At 40.4% G+C, this 18,960-nt stretch overlaps 1 protein-coding gene across 2 annotated transcripts in view; it reads left to right on the top strand.

Moving 5' to 3' along the window:
* Positions 1–18,960, top strand: part of LAMA4 (laminin subunit alpha 4) — a 100,503-nt gene that overhangs the window by 13,592 nt on the left and 67,951 nt on the right. For both annotated transcript variants that reach the window (XR_010358606.1, XM_064412963.1), the window contains exons 2-3: positions 8,643–8,744; positions 18,366–18,490. Coding sequence is in view for 1 of the 2 variants with exons in the window: in XM_064412963.1 (XP_064269033.1) it covers positions 8,643–8,744; positions 18,366–18,490 (227 nt within the window). In the remaining variant the exon portion in view is untranslated. The remainder of the gene's footprint in view (positions 1–8,642; positions 8,745–18,365; positions 18,491–18,960) is intronic.

Below are 18,960 nucleotides of genomic sequence, written 5' to 3'. Positions count from 1 at the left end.
CATGTAATCCCAACCCCCCTGCCATGGTTGGCATTGTTAGAGAAGCAATAAAAATCAAAGTGTTTCAATACAGCCATCTGCTATCTCAACCATTTCAGCTGTTGAGAGGCAAAGACCACTGTCTCAAGCTTCTTTCTTACAGGGTATTATGTGAAAAAATGCATAGCTTTACTTTGCTTTTTTTGATGGCACTTTGCTGATAATCTTGTGAACAGTTTGGTGTTCACGTGTTAAAGAGATGAGAGCAAAAACTGTGAAGAAGAGGAGCAATGCCAAACAATATTCAAAATAGAAAAATAATATTCAAAATAGAAAAATAATATTATGGGCACTGTTTTCATGCAGTTATCTCTCATGGGCCTACTCTTTTGGAAAATGGGTATCAGGAACCATCCAGAGGCATCTGGAAGCGTCTGGTGTTCAGTGAATTGTTTATCTCCTAATTAATAAATGTGATGAGTCAGCCTTTCATGGTTAGCGAGGCCAAATTAATAGGATGGATTACCTGCTGAGGCACACTGCTCAGATATCGAACATGTACCTGTAAAATATGTACTGTCTCCTGGGCACACATAAAACCAGCATAGTTCTAACTTTAAATGCATCCCAAAATTTTCTTAGCAGTGTTTCTCCACTATAGTCAATATTTTGTCCCAAAGCATTTTCAGTAAGAACTAGTGAGCTGGCACCACTGAGATCTTCATCCAAAAATGTGGAAAAGTCTAGGTGTGAAGAGCACCAAAGCACATTAATTAATAAACACCTTATCAGTCTGGTAAACTCAACCCCTGATGGGCTCAGGTTTTCCTGCCTGCTGACCCTATGCAGCAAGTGCAGCTCACTGGTTTTCTAGTGAAAATGCAAGTCCATCCAGTCCTCTGGGACCACAGCAAAAACCAGCATGTCTCAGCCAGCAGCAGGGCCCTGTAGAGCAAATATAAGTATATCCTTTCCCCCCACTTAACTCTTGTCCGTCCCCTTGTACCCACACTCTTCTGGAACCCCACGCAGTGAAAATATACTCATAAAACCTACACATACTGAATTCTCAGCCCAAAATTTATCCTCCAGCAGTTAAGCACCTTTTCTGTGATCAATAAAATGCATGTTGGCTGTATAAGACAGTCAGGGCTCCTGAGTGTGCTGCACACCAGTACAGAGGCTGACACCGAGCTGGAGTTGCACACAGTGCATTCTGTCCATCTGCTGGATTTTATATTTTGGCAACAAAGGGAGAGAGGCTTTTTCTGCAGGTCACCAAAGGCAGGAGGGTCAGGAGAGTGGGATGCAGTGTTATCACAGCTCTTTTTGTTTGCATAAAGTTTCTCAGCAGGCTGAAAAAGAACGAAATCCTTGTGTCTATGCTTATGAATAACGTCTTTGACCTGAGGAATTTTAAATGTCTATTAGTTTGCTCCCAGAGAGCAAGAAGCAGTCAAATTACTATCAGTCTACAACTGGAAGACTGGATTTTAAAAATCCATGTTTAAATGCACTGGAAGTCAATTATATCCCAAGCTGAAAAGCAGATGTGAAAGTCACATTGCTGTCCTCAGTATCTTTTGATGAATGAAATACCAGAAGCATATTTGTATATCTGTCCAAGGTAAAGAAGACAGTTTTGTAGTTAATGATTTCCAAGCACGATAAGCCATAGATTTTGTGCCTGCCCAGAGTGGTTTTAAGACAGGATGTCCACGGATTCAAACACTTTGTATATTTACATCCCAATTTGGCAAAGCAGTATTTTTTGTGTGCCTTTTGGAAGGACCCAGAAAGTGTCCTTAAAATGGGGTCATTCTTCTTTCTAGGCTAGATCTTTCCTGCAACATATGTAGAGAATTGGTTGGGTCTATGAGACATCAAGATTTCCTTTATATCCATCCACTTTCTCTACCTGAACATACTGACTTGTGGAACAGACTCTAAGGAGACTTTATACTTCTGGTTGGCATTTACTGTAAGACTGTTTAAACGATATTGGCCAGATCTGTGGTGTAGCTGTTGTAGCCTGGGCACTTCTACAAGGCACAGCACATCTGACATGTGCAATAGGCTTTATCTCACAGACTTTGTATACAGAGCTGGCACCTACACACAAACTGCCCTCCACACCCCTCTGTGCTGTTAGGAGAGAGCAGCAGGCACAGCTGACCAAATTTAGATATGTTTCCGTATACAAGAAATCAAACCATACAGCGGGTGTCCAGCTGGCTTCTGGCCACATGGCATCCCTTGTGGAAGTCTCCATGTGGATGACTCCCAGCTTGCTGTAGTTTAGTCTCCCTACACAGGCACGCAGCTGCCAAGGCCAGCACACCCTCGCACCAGCACGGCCACAGCTGTGTTAGCTCAGCACAGCACCTGGGGCACAGAGCTCCTCGGGGCTTCAGCCTGGGACTGCCTTCAGGGCTCACACAGACGTGCTGGGTGAGACCTGCTGAGTGCTGAATGTTTGGCAAGATTTCTGTGAGCTCTTGGCTGGGGATTGAAAGTGAAGTCCCTATTATAGGTGATCAAAACCAGCAATCTCTTTGGAAAAGAGTCCTGCCTGTTCTGAGGAAGCCAGAGAAACTGAAATAACATCAAATGTACAGTAGAGGACTGCTTTCTCAGACTTGTTTCTCTAATGTTCCTATTTCTAACAAACAATTGCATAAATAAAAGTACTGGAGATATTCAAGCAGGAAAACATCTTTATTTTTAGGAAGGGCAATAGGCTATTTATCTCAAGTTGGCCTAAGCAAACAAACTTCAAAAAAGCCTCAGAACTGTAGCTGCCAGTTTCAAATACTGCCTATAAAGACAAATAAACAAAAGCAAGCATGCTTTGGTTGAGTTTGGAAATGTCCTCAAGGAGCAGAGTGCTGATGTTTCCATGGTAATGCCATGTACTTCCAGCAGACTGGTCTCTGCTTTAGAGACAAAGACTTTAAAATGAATGGAGGTGGTTTTGAGTATTCACTCATCTTTGTATGGTAAAAGATACAGAGTTCCAGAGACTTGATATAACTTTGAGTCCAAAACCTCTGTTTTTCTAAACTGTTCCTTCCAGATGGATGAACATTACACATTGATGTGAAGCTGCCAAGAAGAGACATTGCTCCACTCAATTTGTCTGATTGTTTTCATCAATGCATTGAAAACATGGACTTAAATTATCCATGTGTCCTACTTTTATAGGTATCTATGGCTGATATGATGCCTGTTATATCAGAGGAGCAACACTTTTCCCTGTGTTCTGAAGTAGAGCTTCATAATGTTCAAGTAGAATTTGTTTTCTTTTCTTCTTCTTTCTTTTCTTTCATTTCATAAGAGACAATGGGGACTTCTAAGGGTCCTACAGTTCCAAAACTGTTAATCAATAAATGTCAAGTGATAAACATTATTGTTCAAATAATTTACAATATGTGTCACAGTTCTCCATAAATGTTTTGATTGAGAGATAGCCTCTCAGGCCAGATTTCACACTCCTCAAACTATGACTTCCTTTGGTTTATGTCTTTTTATAACATTTTTACAACCTTTACAGAAGAGATCAGACTGCAAAAAATGAAAACTGGAATGCACAAATATATTTTCAAGATTAAACTATATGGCAAATTAAAATTTCATCAATATAAAGAAAGTAAACAAAGTGTGGTATGTCAGCTTAACCAGAGATAGCTGTGTATGTACTTGGGCAAAACCACATGACAGGTAATGAGAATGAATTGTATTCTTTTCCACTGAAGGCTAAAAGAACATGATCAGGAACAGTTTCTGAGACTTGAATAGCATATCATAAATTATTCTAGAGTGATTTATCTAACCTCTTGGCATATGAAGAGGTAACGTATGGAGGCTGGCAGAAACTAAGAAAATGTGCATTTTTTCCTCTTGCCATCAAAAATCACTCTTCTACACAAAACATGGTGTTTGCAATACAGGATAAAACTTATTTGTATTTTTGCAGATAGATCTGGGATATCATGTTAGTTCAGTTAATTTTCATTTCATCATGAGCCTGTGAGTTCATCAGTCTCAGCTGTGCCCAGATTGTGTTCACTTTTACTATCCTGACCAGACCTTTCTCTCTAGTACTGAGACTCTACCAAGTAATATCATAATGGTTGACCTTTGCCTCATGCCTAAAAATCCATGTACCTCCCTGAGGACCCTTCTCAAACCTGGAAGGAAGCACACCTTTGGACTCCTTCTCTAGCAGCAAAGACCATAACAACTGCTGGGAGCTACAAACAAGGCTCTTCTGGCACTAAACTTAGAAGTGACTTGGCAGCTGATGTGCAATGGCAGCTACTTTGAGTGCTGTTCCTTAGATGCAGTTCCCCATGTGCACCAGCTGTTTCCTCTTTTACAATGGTCCTGGAGGACAGCACCATCTTTTTCTTCTGGGCTTGTTTTGGACCAGATGTGATGGGATTCCTGGTCCAAGACTGAAAATAGTATCATGGATGTAACACAAGCTGAAAAATGTCCATTAAATGTCTATAAATGCAGATCATTTAACCTTGAATACACATGCTTTTGTGTACCTCAGCACTTGGGAGGAAACTCTGGAAATAACAAGCACTGGTGTGGATCCAACAGAGTCTTTTATCGTGGAAGAGAGCCTTTGTGTGTTTATATACTCAAAAGTCACTAGTTCCAGTTCTAACTAAAGATACATGCCATGTTTTCTTACCATTAGATGAGAGAGTCAATAGCTACACCTGAAGTACAGAATAAAACAGTGTTGGGATCTCCTAGTCAAACAGGATAACACAACCTGTGTCCATGTGCTGAAACACCCCCCCCGTGCTTGCCCAGAGAAGGGTAGCCCTATAAAACCTGCCCCGTGGGAGCACATCCTAACAGATGCCATTCTCTGAGCCGAGCCTGGGAGGAAAACCACAGTCTGTCAAGGAGCAAGATCAAGGCCTGAAACCACACCTTGCCTTTCTTCAGCTGGCCAGTGCAGATGTGACCACAGAGAATGCTCAGTGTGTGTTACCAGCACAGCACTCTTCTTTTGGGGAAAGCAAACCAGGAGAGCATATACCTACCCCATCACAGCTGCACCACTCCTGGGAGCTGGCAGCAGGAAAGGAATGGGGGACCTGGTTCTGCAGATGCAGATCAGGAACAACTACAATGAAAATGATGGAACTGCTTGAATATAACATGGGAGTAAATTCATACTCTGTGTATGTGAATTGTCTTCTATCTTCAGTCCCATCTTGCACCCAGACCAGCAGAAAGGTCTGAAGAAGCAGAAAATTATGACAGACTCCCCAGCACATTCAGCATGCAGCTGGTTCTTGTTTTTAAGTAATGCAATCATTAAATCCAGATGCAGGGCGGGAGCAGGGGAATAAATGTCCCATGGGTGCAGAGATTTTCAGGAGATCAGCAAGGCCAAGATTGGACTGGACTTTTCAACTTGAACTGGAACAAACTTTGTCCCTCAGGGAAATAAAATATCTAATAATTGTGAAGACATAATTGCTAATGCAGACCTAACATTTTGGCCTTCTAATTGTCTTCACCATTCAAAAACAGACAGTGGACGGAAATGTTCCTCACTCAATTGCCTACATAACTATTTTGCAGGAAGGGTATTTCCATTTTGTTCCAGTCCTATTTCTGCTTTGTGAGCAATAATTTTGTGCTCCCAGAACATTCAGCAATTTGAATCCCTCAATTAGCTCAACACTGACACTTCTTTTTATAAATATGATGTTGGCTCAAACTCTGGAACAACCAACCAATCACTCCATTATCACTAGTAGGGCAAGGAGCAACAAAAATATATCAGAATAATTGAGAATGCCTGAGTAAACTTCAGAGCCCAAAGGAAATCTGGATCCCATTTTCCCTTCATTCCCTTATTCCTCATACCATTTATTGTCAATATCTCATTTCTGGTTTACATTGATGCAACTCATGGTTTAAAGTACTGTTTCAAAATAGTGAGCATCAGCACCTCCCAAGTTTTTTATGATTAATTGAATAACATGGGGGGGAAAGGCTGTGAAAAAAAAACACCCAGATGACTTCCCCACGTCTCATTTTGAAGAGGGGCAGATGTCTTAAGGAACTCAGAAGTGTGTCCACTAATAAGAGGAGGTAAACTCATTCCCAGTGGACCTTAGCAAAGTCTGTGCAGCCCTTGCCCTTAACACTAAAACCAACAAGCTCTGACCTGCACTAACTTCTTACTGCTGGGTGTGTGGACTACATGGAAACTCTCTCACGGCTGCAGTGCAGGCACACCATCAGTTGAAGCATAAATGAGTTTATCATTATGGCTGACTAAAGGATTTTCATAGACACCTTTACAAGCATTCCTACATTTCCATTGTCCATAGTCACTATCATAAGTAAAAAATCATTCTGCTTAGACCTGCAAAACCAAGAAAGATTTTGGGCAGACACTAGAGGAACACAGCTAGGACCACCCACCACCAGCTCTGTTCATCAGAGAATATAACAAGCTTTAGATCTGTATGGGTGGAAAGAAATATTGCAAAGGCAGACATTGGGACAAGAATCTGTTTTCAATTTAGAAACTAACTGTCTCCCTTCCACAGTGTGTGGTGTAATCATTGAGCTGCAATCCTTAGTCTGGCGGGAGCCAGTCCTACCGCTGTGTAAAGACTAAACAACTGAAAGAAACAAGCAGTAGAAAGAGACAGTATTTCTGCTGTCCCAAAGAGTCTGTGGTCTGAAGACTTTGCCTCCTAGGAGCTATTATCAAAGAAAGCGTTTCCAAAACAAACCAGATAAAATTCTGTGCACAAGAATGGTAAAGGCAACTGAGTTTTCCATTTATGTTCATTTCTCAGAGCTCTCTGGGATAAGATGGCACTAATGATTAATCTCTAAACCTCATTTTTAAAGCCTGCTGTTAGTCATCTCCTAAGATGTTGTTTTCCAAGCAAGCAGCTTGTCTGGCTGGACCTAGCCACACTTGGGAATGGAAGTTAACACGCAGCCAAGGATTGCTGGCCCTTGCTACCCAGAGCCCCCCCAGCTGCAACTACAGCCCAATGCAGACATGTGAGTGCAGGTCCCAGGAGTGACATGGCCACAGCATGGCCAGGACTGGCTAGCCCCAGCCACCAGCAGGGACATTTGGCACTACTGCTCACAGGCCAGTTTCTGCAGGTAGGGAGGTGTCACTCTGTGGGTCTGCATTTTGTACTGCATACCTGCTGTTCTGACATAGCTTAGCTGGGCATGAGAAGCTACAGGCGCTAAGATATTTTTCTGCACAGTGCAAAAAAATACCTCATCCTTGATTTGAGGGCAACCCAGGAAAATAAGGAATAGGAAGATACAAAGAAAAGCTAATCCTGATTTGATCAGTGTAATAAAATAAGAAGCCTCTTAGCTCATACAAATGCAAGACACACCCTTCTTGAACTTCAAGTTACTTGAACTTTACACTTGTCCCACTTTTTTCAAGGGTAGGTGACCTCAAGAGCCACGGAGAGCCGTGTACAGAGAGCCACAAAAAATATTTCAGTCTGGCATACCATAAACTCTGACAGCCACCTCAGGGATGCTGTTTGTAAGTGATAGCAGAAACATCACTACTGGCAAATCACTGGTGTGGCAAATAATTTTTGGAGCACTAAATTACATGCCAGTGTCTTTATATCAGCTCTGCAACAATATTGCAGGACTTAGACAAGAGTGAGATATTTAGGATCCAAAAATTCATGAATCTAGCATAATACATGCGGCACAGGGAAACTGGACAGGATAAGCAGGGTGACACAGGGTACCTGAGCTAACAGTTTGCTGATGAGGTCAGCCTGTGTATGTCTCACCAGCTTTGCATAATGAGGGAAAAGTTCCTCAGTGAAGAACAAGAATTTATACACAACACAACAAAAACTTTCATTTTCTTCTTATTTTTCAGTCTTTGAAGGGCACCTTAATAGCTTTGTTTGTGATTCCTTATATTATTGCTGTAATTATTATTCAAAAGAAGGTGATCCAGATCTTTGCAATTTCTCTTCCGTTTTGGTAAGCTCTGGTAAATTATCAAAATTACTAAATTACATAAACAGGCAAAGCCACACATTTATTCAAAAAGGCATTGATCTTTGTAGGTATGTTTCTGTTTCGCATAGGTTATTCATCCAAATCACATCAAAGCTTTGATGCAAATTTTCTAAAGGTTTTCTCTTTTCTTTTCTTTTCTTTTCTTTTCTTTTCTTTTCTTTTCTTTTCTTTTCTTTTCTTTTCTTTTCTTTTCTTTTCTTTTCTTTTCTTTTCTTTTCTTCAGTGAATGCTATTCCTTTCCTATAAATACACCTTCTTTACCAACTAAGGATTATGGTTTGTGTTATAACTCATCCTCTAGTACAACATGCAGTAAGAATCTGCCAGCTCCACACCCATAGCTTGTCAGGGACAGGACACAGGCAGGAATGCTGACAGCTTTAACACTCCAAGGCAAAAAACCAAGCACCAGGACAGAGTGAAAGAACAGACTCAAATTCAGCAGAGTGTGTGTGGTCTGCTATGATGGGGTTGTGCAGTGTGCTCTGGGGAGACCTGATGGCTGTAGCCTTGCTTTCCTCTCCTCTCACCAAACCTAACTCTCCAGCTACATATGAATAAAAAATACTTTTTTTTCCTCATTGTAGGGATGCCAAGAAGGATTTTATCGTACCAGCTCAGGAAAATGCTCTCCTTGCAACTGTAATGGTAATGCAAACAGATGCCTTGATGGATCTGGAATCTGTGTGGTAAGGAATTCCTCTGTTCTCTGATTGTCTGACTTTTAATACCAATGCTCAGTTTCAATATAATGCAAAAGCAGTGTCTGTACCACAGGAGCTTTTTGCTGAAGAAGGATCATAAGTAGGGCCAAGATCAATACAGTAATAAATTATCCTGGCCAAAATTAATTCTCACTTAAATTATCTCTGCAGATTCAAAACAGTTCCCTCATGCAGTATTTGTGACAGTTAACATGTGGAAAAGTTTTAGTCCATCAGAAATATGGAAAGAGCTTTGTATACCTCTGGAGAAAAAAAAATGTATAAATTCAAACACATTTCTTTCTCCCCTTTATGAATACAGTGCTGTATATAATATAAACAATTTACAATGGTGAGTGACCCCTGTGAGTGTATATACATGTGTTACCCAGAGCAATTCAGCTGCATGGCAGTCTCCTGCTGCCAAGGAACAACATGAGAAGGTTGAAACAAAACACCAGGGGAAGAGTGTGTTGAATTCCAAGGTACTGTTACAATTTCCCATATGTTCAATCTGACTCAGAATCACCTCATACAGAAAGTTGTGTGTTAGTAATAGTAGTCAAACATTTGTAGCCCCAGAGCAAAAATCAGCCCAGTAAAACTAATCCCAAATACTAGCAGGCAATTAGGGCACTAATACACTAAAAAAATGATGGAAGCTAATTGTGTTTAAACCACATAGCAAGAGCCAGGCACTATTATACTCTTTGCAGGCTTGTAAAGAGTATAGCTTGTAAGAGCCCAGAACCCCTTGCTTTGCCATGTGTTACTTTTGACAAGTCATAAACCTTTGCCCTCAGTTTATCTCTTCATAAAATGGACTCATAATATTCACATACTTTGTTTTGTTGCAACCACTATCAAGTTTTCAGTTATACAAATACATCAAATCAAGTTCCATGGCATATTTCCTACCATTTTTATTTCTGTGGGAAGAAGACTGTGCAGCTGTTCAGCACAGGAAAAATTACTATGGCTTGGCCATTGTAATGTGCTTAGAATTGGCTGGTTTCTGCAGAACACATATTTGCTTACTTTTTAATATTAAATTTTCAAAAGTGGTTTTAGACTGCCAGGCATTCCCAGCTATTCTCTTTTGCATGCACAAGGCTTTTGGCTCATGGGATCATTGTCCCCTTAGTATCAAGTGACAGTGATGCCAAGGGGAAACTTCTGATGGAAGACTTGGGAACAAGATAGAGAGCTTGTCACATATCTGCTTCTGATGACTCTGGTCACCAGAGATCTTCTGGAGTAGAATATATGAGGTAGGAAATTATTATATCCTCAGGTTACAAACACAACAGAACACCTGTTTCCTGTCTTCTACAAAAATATGGGTGAAGTCAAGAGTTCCAGACAAACAAACAAACAAAACCAGAAATTTCACAGTATCGGGAAGAAATTATCTGAAAATAAATGTACATTCCTAATTGGTGTTTCTTCTCTTGGAACCAACAAGGTAGTAAGGAATAAAACTAAAAGCTAAACCCTAGATTACTGTTTGAGTTCCAATACCCCTTTGATAGCTTATCTGAAGGATTTTAAAAGCCATTAAGCTCAGGTCATTTACTTCTGAATAAAAAGGAACAGTGAAAAGGCTTAAGTGAAATAAAAGTGAAAGGTAGAGGAAAAGTGCAGAATGAAAAGGAGGTTTAAAGGTTTGATAGCAGAAACCAGGAACAGAGATGCTCATGAGGACTGCAGTAACAGGACCTTCCTGGAGATTAAGAAATTTCTGGAGAAGTTTGGAAGACTAATGAAATTAGTAAAACAGCAAAAAATGTGACTGAGAGCCTGGGAGAAGAAAAGCTTGGAGAGAGAAAAATGTAACTTGAATTACAGCAGGAAGAAGCACTTTAGATGAATGAATTAATTGAATTTAGGAAAAGGTGACTTGATGGTTGGTAATGTGACTTGTATTAGAATCAGTGGACAAAACAGCCTTTCCTGGAGAAGAACATGTACGGATGTGACCAAAGCCTGCTGGAAAAGAAATGAGTCAATATCTCTATTTTTGGGTGTTCAGTGGGAGAATGGGAGCTCACCATTCTCCCTATTCTCAAATTTTAAGGTCACCTACTACAATAAATCTTGCAGTGGAAACCACCACACCTGACAATTAGACTGCTTTTCTGCATTCAGTCAGTTTTTAATGAGTGGCTAAAAATTAAATCTGTATTTATCCCACATTATTATTGTTGTCATCCTCATTTCTATGATTATGAACTTGTTATCTCCCTGCTTCCAATATGCAACAGCGTTCTAAAGTTTTATCATTTATGGACTCTCCACCATAACCACATCTTACATTAACCTTGAGCCATATATACAAACCATCTTTAGCAGCAAATCTGTAGAAGAACTGATCTTCCCCAAAGTTAAATTTTTCTATATCTCCATATTTATCAACATAATGGAATGATTTAAACATTAAAAAATCCATCACTTTGTAAAGTTAACTCTGCTAACAATTCTGGAAGCTATAATAAGGTGAAACCAACAATAACACTGTGTTTGGTTGGTAGATATTGTTTTATAGTCTAAGTAATAACTAAGCTGTAAGACCTGAATAAATAGACAAGACAGTATGAAAAGGAAAAAGTACTCTGTTTCAAAAGGGATGAAAAAAAAGGGTTGGGCCCCATATGATGCTCTGAGGCCATCATATTATGCAAATCCCTCAAATCAATTTGGCAAATGTAGTTCCCACAGCATACAAATTAATGAAATTTTTACTGGCCTGTGCCCTGAATTCAAAATCAAATAAAATTAAACTCTTTTTAATGATGCCTTAAGGTAGAGTGCTCATATCTGTAATTTCTGCTGACATATATATCTTGGGGTTCTGTTTCAAAACTTCTCTCAGCTTATTCATAGAGTGCAAATCAAATCCACGAGTCATTAAAAGTTTATTGAATGACACAGTCAATGAATCAACAATCTCCTTAGGTAACCAGACAGAAGAAATTATTGCAGACAGGGGCTTCCTTGCATAGATGTCCACATAAAACCAGTACAGAAATCAGTCACATGATCCTGTGACTAAAACTGAAGAGACACATAGTCCATTTTGTTAAGACAGAAAATCACCCAAGTGTTAGAAGAAGAATAGCCAGCACAACGTAAGGTCTACTAATGATATATTCAAAGAGAGATGTCAAATAATGCTTCATTTCAAATACATTATCTGGTGATGCATGCAAGGCCAGTAGGGGAAGAAACATCAAGTCATTGTGCTGATCTTGAACTGTGGATTTTAACACAATTTTCTCAATCCTGGCTATGAGAAGAAAATTAGGTCTCTTTTTAGGCTTTAGATTTTGATTTTAGAAACATGCATATGTGTGATGTTAACAGGGTGAAACTGCAAGAGATTCAAGTGGCCATCTGCATACCCAGGGATGTGCACTTCCCTTGCATAAAGCCCATCATGTCTTGCTGCTAGTAAGATAGGAAGTCTGAAGGGAACACTTTACCTCCTGCACCATCCCCCAGACCACACCCCACAACAACCTATAGCTGACCTATTTCTTTAGAGCACCTCCACTGAGGGCTCAACATTTCAAAATTCAGACGTGGGAGTGGTCTTCAAATGACTGATCATCAGAGGGGCTGTGATGGTCACCTCTGAAAAGAGTGGCATATGGAAGTGAAACAGCTTTTCTAAAGCCATGAACTGTCACACTTGCATAGGATTGTGCAAGTAGTAGCAACTCACAGGGCTCTACCGTACTTAAAAATTTGATTGCAGTCTAGGAAAGCAAGTTGCTTGAAGTACCTGCAATATATTATGGCAATGACTCCAAAAGAACACAACAAAATGGATTGTAGGGTTGAAAGTTCTTTAAAAATACCATGCTGTTTATCCAGGCAAAATTTTTGTTAGACTGAGTTATCAGTGTCTTACATGAGGTGTCTACTGTTAATGGAGATTAGATCTTCCTTGATGCATGAAAACACAGAACAAAGGAAGTCTGAAGAAAGCATTACAGCAGAAAGTGAAGGTAAATTTCTTGTTGTCTCCCTAGAAATTTCTAAGCAATTTGTTATCATTTCATTCCATATATTTGATTGGTCTTTATATAAGGCATTCAAATACTCATAAGGAAATACATAAACAAATAAATAGATAAATAAATAAGTGTGGCCATTTTGGAACAAGAAAGACCAAATGATCCTAACAGTGGAGAGGATAAATCCACCGGTATCCTTTCCAGCCTTTTATGGAATTTTTTTACAATAGAGCATATTGTCATGTAAGTGATTTGTGTTTAAGCATTTGGGTTTACAGCTGAGTGGAAAGGTTGGAACAGATTTGGCAGTTCTGCCCAAGAGGATAATATGTTCCACATGGTTGCCAAGGCTGGTCTGGAGAACTGCCAGTGGATCTACAACCATCCATCAAGCATGAGCAAAAAGCAGTAGGGAGCTAGCAAAACTCCCCAGCTTCTGCCTTCACAAAGAGCCTTGCTGCTTATAGCTCACTGCTTCTTTCTGCAAAGATGGGCTGCAGATATCTATACAGCATTGGTGACATATGTTTGCAAATCTAACCAGAATGCAGTATTAGTATGCAGTAATTTTCAAAAACATTAGCGTCAGTCAACACATTTTCTCAGGTATTTCCCTCCCTCTTAGCAATGTTTAAACTTAGTATTTGTTGTCCTACCCAGTTTACTGTTGAAAACATGCAACAGTGATTCCCAATGTGTGAGCATTTCATTTCCTCTCCTGCACAGCCAGTTCCATGAAGGAAATCAGGCCAGGACTGCAAGGAGGGGCTGCTGCTGCTCTCCCACCTGCTCAGCCACATTTGTCACAGTTAGCTACACCAAGTGATGGGTTGAGAAAGCAGTGGGCCAGGTGCATTTGGCAAGGCATCAGCTCCCACTTCACTAATACAGGACAAGGTCTATAAATCAAAACTTTCACATATAGGGGGTATTTTGACCCAAACCACATCAGGAAATTAGTTATGCAGCTATTCTCTTTTTCTTTTCTTTTTTTTTTTTTTTTTTTTTTTTTGCTTAGACAGGTGTCTTTAGTGAAAAATTGCACAATATTTTATGTTTACTTTAAGTGCCTCAGCTCCTTCTCCCATATGAAATTCTGAAAACTAGTACTGCATCTCACCCACAATGGCTGGAGAGAGAAAGCTTGAAACCCTAAACCTCATAGATGGAAAAGATAAAACATGTAAAAAATGACTTGGCTTTCAAGTAATTTTGATGCACTCTGTTTTTTATTATTATTATTTTGGGATAGCAATGAATTCTGATGTGCATATCATGATAGGCTATGATATGCAGTTCTGTAAGCTCAGATATGAGAGCATATATGACTCAACTGCATTAACAGTTGTTAAAAGACTATTTCTCAGAAGGACAAGTAATAAGGGAGAAAAAAGCTAAACAAACAGACAATTCCTAATACATTGCAACAATAACCATTTTCATCTCCAAAGTAGTAGGATTGTCAAAGTTGGAGGACCCTTCCAGATTTCACAGACAATATTTAAGACCTTGTTATTTTGGGGGATTTCATTTGTGGTTTTGGAGAGGTGGGGGTTGTTGTTGTACTAACTTACGAGAGGCAGGGCTGAGTATTAACTTTTGATTGCCCCTGGAGTGTCTCCATGCTATCAAGCATTAGGTGTGTAACTCTGCACCACTCTGTGGCCGGTCCTGCCTTTCTTCAATTTTAGAGGGTACAAAGAAAACCAAAACCAACTTGCTACCTATTTCCTATGGAGAACATCCAGACTGCCTAAATTGCGCTTTGTTATCCCTCAGCTGAAGTAATTTCCCTAAAACTGCATACATGGCAGATTTAATGAAGCTGGTGCCTTTGAAGACCACCAGAATGAACTCTTTTCTTGCAAGTTCAGGTTCCTAAATTAAGCTGGGGCAGATTCATGCCTCGGTTTTTCAGTTGTGTTAATTTTCACAAACATGTCTGTCTTGTGCTGGGGAACTTCTCCTGGTACTATTACCTGAAAAGAATCAACAAACTTTTCATTATTATTTCTGCACAAATGTATGTACTGAGAAGAACTGCATCACATGAAGTGTTCTGTCTTCTCAGAACAGTAATTCCAGTTTTACTTCAAATCAAATGGGTCTAGGAGCTCAGCACTGACAATCATTTCCAAGTAACAATGCACACCCACTCATAGCACCATTCCATGTTCTTTTCATGTGTGCACTAGTAATTACAGTAAGAGCCAGGTCAAAATGCTCACACTGATTGTTGGCACCCAGTGAGAGTGCCAGAGAGGAGGTGTAGGACCAGCTAAGACATTTTCTTACACAGGCAAATACAATCCAGCTACTCTGTCATCAGACAAGCTGCTGGTGTACTGAAGGATGAGTGATTCCATGCTGTAGACTCATCTAGAAGCCTTTAGAAGCCAGACTGCTACTGATCATCCACTCAGAATGATCCACGGAGAAGCAAAGCACTTTTTGCAAACTACCACGCCCAATGCTGAGAATCACTCATGAGCTGCAGGGAGGGTGTTCTCCCTACCTTCAGATAGATTTCTTGGGCTTAATGCACTCAGCAGTTTAGTTGTAGATGCAAAATAATGGAACATAAAATATAAGGACACCTTTTCTATCACTGTAAAAATATGGCTCTAAATACACAGAGAAGTTCTGTCTTGCTAAATAAGAAAAAGCCATTTTTACGTAATCACTAACCAGAGAAAAACCACAAATGTGCACTCAAATAATGGGGTATTTGTGGTAAGAGAGCCCTTTTTTACTTCCCTTCAGTTTAGATACAAAAGTGCAGATTTGAGGAGTAGCATTTGCTGTCCTGCTATGTTCATTGCAGTCGTATTTGAGCTTTGGAAACCAGTAGCAGATTTACTTTGTTAATACCCATGTGTTGTGAGCTGAGTACAAACAAGGTGAAGTGACTTGATCAAACAGAGTGAAGGCTACAATCAAACACACCCAAGGCCTCTGCCAGTGCTTCAGACACAGGGTGGCTCAAGCACTACAAGTGCTCAGTGCCCACACTCTCCTGTCTCTCTGGGGGTACATTAACATCATGTTTACACTGGATAATAACAAATGCAAAATATCTTTAAAACTCTATTCGCCTTCCGTTAGCCTTCTGGCTCTCACCACGTGCCCCGTGGTTAGTGCACTTCTTTCCTCCTCCTCCTCCCCTTCCTCCTATGCAAACTTTCTCCTAGTATTCTCTCATTTTAGAGGGTCTTAATTAAAATAACCTTCTGGTTTTCCATAGACTAAATATTTTATTCCTGACAGCAAATATGACTAAGTAAAACCACCTCTATCTCTAAAACCACTAATGGCTAATCTGGTTAAAGATCTGTGGAATAAATATTGATTTTTTTTTTTTTCCTTTTCTCATCACATTCTACTTGCTGTAGAGTTCTCTGGCCAAATGACAGCCTTGCACAAAGAATAATTTCTGGGCACTGGGTTCTCTATGACTATAAAGTATGCAGGAAGCAAGACAAGCAAAGTCCTTTAGAATCAAAATGGTTCTGAGCCTATAAATAATGAGTCCTAATTGGGGATCCTTTATGGAATTCAAATAAGGAATATTGGGTAAAAAAAAAAATTAAAAAAAAAAAAAAAAAAAAAAAACAGATGTGTTTTCACAAGAAAAACCAAAAACATCCATGTTGCCAGGACAAAATTCTGCCACTAAATCAAAGTCACAGCATGAGGATACAAAACTAATTTAGGAATGCCTGTGCAAGTGAAGCTTGACTATTTATTTTCATTAAATGTCTTCCCTAATCACATTCCTCTCTTCTCATACTCTCTCTCCAAAGAACACACCATGTTTGGAGAAGAAAGTGAGGTTCAAATCTGCAGGGGCTGCCACAGGTGAACAGTTGGTTAGCTGATCTCCCTCACCCCACTCCAGGGCTGTTGAAGATATTCCAGCCACAGAGACACCAAGGTGCCCCTTGTCCCAGGCTAAGGAGTTCCCTCCCATTTGGAGCACTCCTAAACCCCACACACATCTTCCCTGTCAGTTCCTATCTCCTGGGCCAGGTAGCACAAGAGGTCCCATGCAGGGCCCCACTGGATTTCTCTGCAGCCCATGTGTGATCTCGAGCAGAGGCAATGGGAGGTCTAGGCTAGGAGAGAACCTAGACTGGTTCCCATTTCTAGTCTCTGTTTCATACTCCACCATCAGCCACAACTGCTCTATTAGAGTGTGTCACAGGGTACATACCTCTTGAGTTCTTGGAATATGCATTTTTAGATCCGTTGCCCATTAATTTGTCTAAGGAATCCCTTTTTTGTCCCTGCAAGTAGTCTCGCCTCCTGGCAAAAAGTAGCAAAGTCTATGTTCTGTGTCGGGAAGTACCTCTTCAAATCATTGCCCCTCAGTTTTTGTGTTGCATAATTTGGGTGAACTATTGTATTGCATTCAGCTTATTTACAAACTTTTGAATTATACATAACCCAAACACACCCTCCTGCCTTTCTGTCCCAGCTGAGCAGACCTACATTTTTTGTCTCTGTATGACACTGGTGAATACTGAACAAAACTCAGTTCCAAGGCTTAGGTGGTGATCTGACCAGTGACTCTTCCCATGCTGAAAAGTTACTGTTATATTCTACACTGAATTCCTACCCTCTGTCAGCTTTCAGTTGGCAAAAGAAACTTTTTTTCAAGTATCCTGTCAACTTACTTGGTTTTTTGTGGAAGTGGTGATAGATTACATCCTCTGATTCCCCTTGCTTATTTGCATCATTATTCAGCAGATAGTGAAGGAGGGATTCCTGAATCAGTTGATGCTTATTCATATACTCAGAGGTCTTCTTCTTTATTATAGGCATTATCATCTTCCCAGGGAAGGAAATCGCATCTGTCAGTATGTAGTTTCCATCTTCCTTGATATTAGCTCAGAAGAGGAAAGGATCAAAGAAGCTAGCCCAAACCTACAGCAAACATGCACTGATACAGTTCTCCACATAGGTCTGCCATGGATATATTTCCTTTCTGTCTCAAGCCTGGCATAGCTGCTCACATCTGTACTGTGCCCATAAAAATTGCTGTAATGGGAGAGTTCTGATTCAGGGATACTACAAAACTCCTTGCATAGTTGCAAGAGTGGAAACCCTCTCTGTATCCTTCCTACTCTTCTAAAGTAGCTGTAGAGACAGCTTCCTGTGCTCTTTTCCAGAAGCAGTCTTGCTGAAGCCTGTGTCTTGGCTCAAGTCTGTTGACAATATTTACCAGCAGATACCTTTTCTTTAGTTTTGCAGTCATTAAAGGGGATTTTTCCCTTTTGGCACATGTGGTTCCAAACAGGGCTGGCAGCTATACCTGAATAGCTCTGACACTTCTGCTCCAGCACCTTCCAGCCTCATATGTCTGTTTTGTCCTATACAGCACCTTGCTGCTGGGCACTGTGATCATTTATAGTGTTTTTATTTGCAGCTGTATTACCTTGTTTGCCCAAATCTGTCAATACCTTGCAAGGTCAAGGTATGGCATCAGCCATTCTTCTGCTTGGCCAGGTCTTCAGCTAAGTGATCTTTTTCCAAATTAGGCAGCACCTCCATTTAACTTTCACTGTTCTGTCTCTTTCCACTGCAGGACTGCCAGAGGAACACAACAGGACAGCACTGCGAGCAGTGTCCGGATGGCTTCATTGGCGACGTTGTCACGGGAGTGCCCTCCTTCTGCCAGCCCTGCCCCTGCCCCCTGCCAGCACTTGCCAAGTATGTAAAGAGTCTTTGCTCCTCTTTGATTTGGCTTGTATTTGCCCCTTTCAAAGGTGGGGCCAGCATCCCTTCCTGAACGCAGGAGACAAAGGCTGCTGCCCTTGGCAAACACAGGGGTAAATAAGAGGACTACCAGCTGCTCATGTTTACAAACATGGGAAACAACATTTCATTTAGAAGGTGTAAAATATCTTTAAATGTCCATACCAATTATTACCAAGAGAGAGGAGAGTGACAAAGTTCAAGTTCACCCTTTTATGTAGTAGAGACTATTCAGTTGTCTGGTTGCTTTTTAAAATCCCTTAAAGTACAATTCTCAAGAAAGGTGGCATCAGAGATTTATGTCGTTGAGACAGAAAAAAAAAAAGACAGACAGAAAGTTCAATCCATGTCACCTGAAGGATAAAACCAAACACAAAAAAGCATGAGTTTGCAGTCCTCTGAGTCTACAGCAGCTGGATCTTGTT

This window comes from Passer domesticus, chromosome 3, assembly GCF_036417665.1.
Source record: "Passer domesticus isolate bPasDom1 chromosome 3, bPasDom1.hap1, whole genome shotgun sequence".
NCBI classification, from domain to species: domain Eukaryota; kingdom Metazoa; phylum Chordata; class Aves; order Passeriformes; family Passeridae; genus Passer; species Passer domesticus.
Note: the sequence above shows the minus strand (reverse complement) of the source record. Positions and strands in the feature narration are given on the sequence as shown.